The sequence below is a fragment of the Nicotiana sylvestris genome, chromosome 12 (assembly GCF_000393655.2).
Source record: "Nicotiana sylvestris chromosome 12, ASM39365v2, whole genome shotgun sequence".
NCBI classification, from domain to species: Eukaryota; Viridiplantae; Streptophyta; class Magnoliopsida; order Solanales; family Solanaceae; genus Nicotiana; species Nicotiana sylvestris.
The window spans coordinates 117288138-117290725 of NC_091068.1; the positions used below are offsets into that span (position 1 = coordinate 117288138).

Here is a 2588-nt window from a genome sequence, read left to right on the forward strand (position 1 = left end):
AAGATTCAGATGGTTCGGGCACATTCAGAGGAGGAGCACTGATGCACCGATGAGGAGGTGTGAGCGACTGGCTGTAGTGGGCACGCAGAGAGGTAGAGGGCGACCTAAGAAGTATTGGGGAGAGATGATCAGACAGGGCATGGCGCGACTTAGGATTACTGAGGACATGGCCCTTGACAGGGAATTATGGAGGTCGAGCATTAAGGTTGTAGGTTAAGGGAAAGTTGTGAATATTTCTACAGAACAATAGAGTGAGACTAGCTAGTTAGGAGTTAGACTAAGAATATAATTGGTTGTCTATTGATGCAGGGCTTTACCTGCTAGTTTTACTATACCAGCCATTTATTTCATATTTCGTATTTTGTATTTCATATCTCTTATATTGCTGTTATTGTATTATGCATTTTTTATGGTACTAATATATCGGCTCCTGTTGTTTTTTTTTGAGCCGAGGGTCTCCTAGAAACAGCCTCTCTACCCTTCGGGGTAGGGGTAAGGTCTGCGTACATATTACCCTCCCCAGACCCCACTTGTGGGATTATACTGGGTCGTTGTTGTTGTTGTTGTTGTTTCTGATTGCGAGTAAAATGGAAATTTTATTGAATTGTGACCGAACCCACAGGGCTGCCTACGTATCCCCTCTTAAATCGGAATCAGGTCAAGTGTAGTTCAATTACATCATATGAAGAAACATAAATCATTTACCCATAGTATCTTTTGACTGCATCTGAATTGATATGCTTTGGCCAGATTTCTCCATCCATTTCTGCTAGTATGAGTGCTCCTCCTGTCGATACTCTGTGAACCATGTAAGGACCTTTCCAGTTAGGTGAAAATTTCCCTTTGGCTTCATCTTGATGTGGAAAGATCCGCTTCAACACTAGCGGACCTGGTGTGAATTGTCTTGGTTTGACCCTTTTGTTGAAAGCTCTGGACATTCTGTTTTGATAGAGTTGACCATGACATAATGCATTCATTTTTTTCCCATCAATGAGAGCTAATTTCTCATAGCGGCTCCTTATCCATTCTACATCACTGAGTTTGGCTTCCTGTATGATCCTTAAAGAAGGAATTTCTACCTCGGGAGGAATGAAAACCTCGGTACTATAAACTAGCAAATATGGAGTTTCCCCAGTTGATGTGCGGACTATGGTACGGTATCCCAATAAAGCAAATGGTAATTTCTCGTGCCATTGCTTGTGATTTTCTATCATTTTCCTTAGTATATTCTTGACGTTCTTGTTGGTAGCTTCCACGGCTCCGTTCATTTGAGGCATGTATGCTGTGGAATTTTTGTGCTTGATTTTGAAAGTTTCACACATGGTTTTCATCAGATCACTGTTGATATTGGTGACATTGTCAGTGACGATAGATTTGGGAACCCCGAATCAACAAAAAATACGATCCCTGACAAAAGCTGCGACGACTTTCTTGGTTACATCTCTGTAAGATGCAACCTCTATCCATTTTCTGAAGTAATCGATGGCCACTAAAATGAACCTGTGCTCATTTGAAGTAGTGGGTTTTATCAGACCAGTGACATCCATTCCTCAGGCAGCAATAGACCAAGATGCACTTGTTGCATTGAGTTTGTTTGGCGGCACTCGTATCATATATGCATGTACCTAGCATTGGTGGCATTTTTGGACATACCAGATGCAATCTGTTTCCATAGTCATCCAAAAGTATCCGGCCCTGAGTATCTTCTTGGCTAGAACAAAATCGTTCATATGTGGGCTGCATGTTACGACATGTATTTACTTGAGCAATTTGGAAGCTTCTTTAGCGTCAACATACCTTAATAGCCCTCGATAAGGTGTTCTCCTATACAAAATTCCTTCGCTTTGGAAGAAATTATTGGATAGCCTACACAGTGTGAGTTTCTGAATATTGTTCGCCTGCTCTGGGTATTCTCTTTTTGCCAAATATTCCTTGATGTCGTGGAACAATAGATTTTCGTTCGGTTCTTCTTCAACATGAGCACAATAAGCTAGATGACTATGGATCCTTACTGGAATGGGATCGATGAAATTCTTATCCGAATGCTGTATTATGGAACACAAAGTATCCAGTGCATCTGCAAACTCATTCTGGACTCTTGGAATATGTTTGAATTCTATTTTCGTGAACCTCTTCATCAGTTCTTGCACATGATACATGTATGGTAGTATCTTGGTATTTTTCATTGCCCATTCTCCTTGAAGCAGATGTACCAGAAGATCCGAATCACCAATTACCAGCAACTTTTGTATATTCATGTCGATGGCCAAATTAAGTCCCATGATGCAAGCCTCATATTCTGTCATATTGTTGGTGTATGGAAACCTAAGATTTGCAAATACCAGATAATGTTGACCTGTCTCTGACACCAAAACTATCCCAATACCCACTCCTTTGAAATTTACAACTCTGTCGAAAATATTCTCCAACTGTTGTAGGCTTCAGCAATGTCCTCTCATACAAATGACACTTCTTCATTAGGAAAATACGTTTTAGTGGTTCATATTCTCCTCCTACAGGATTTTCGGCAAGATGATCTGCCAGAGCTTGTCCTTTGACTGCCTTATAAGTTACATAGATGGTATTGA

The 2588-nt window shown here is 40.7% G+C and overlaps 2 protein-coding genes across 2 annotated transcripts; both read right to left on the minus strand.

Annotated features, from left to right (window-relative positions):
• Positions 1–701: 701 nt before the first annotated feature.
• LOC138883594 (uncharacterized) lies at positions 702–1547 on the minus strand. Its single transcript, XM_070164289.1, has 2 exons — positions 1403–1547; positions 702–1282 (listed from the first exon to the last, which is right to left on the minus strand). The coding sequence occupies exons 1-2, from the start codon at positions 1545–1547 to the stop codon at positions 702–704; spliced, it is 726 nt and encodes a 241-aa protein (XP_070020390.1).
• Positions 1548–1757: 210 nt separating this feature from the next.
• On the minus strand, positions 1758–2306 carry LOC138883595 (uncharacterized). The gene has a single exon (XM_070164290.1). The coding sequence runs from the start codon at positions 2304–2306 to the stop codon at positions 1758–1760; it is 549 nt and encodes a 182-aa protein (XP_070020391.1).
• Positions 2307–2588: the final 282 nt, after the last annotated feature.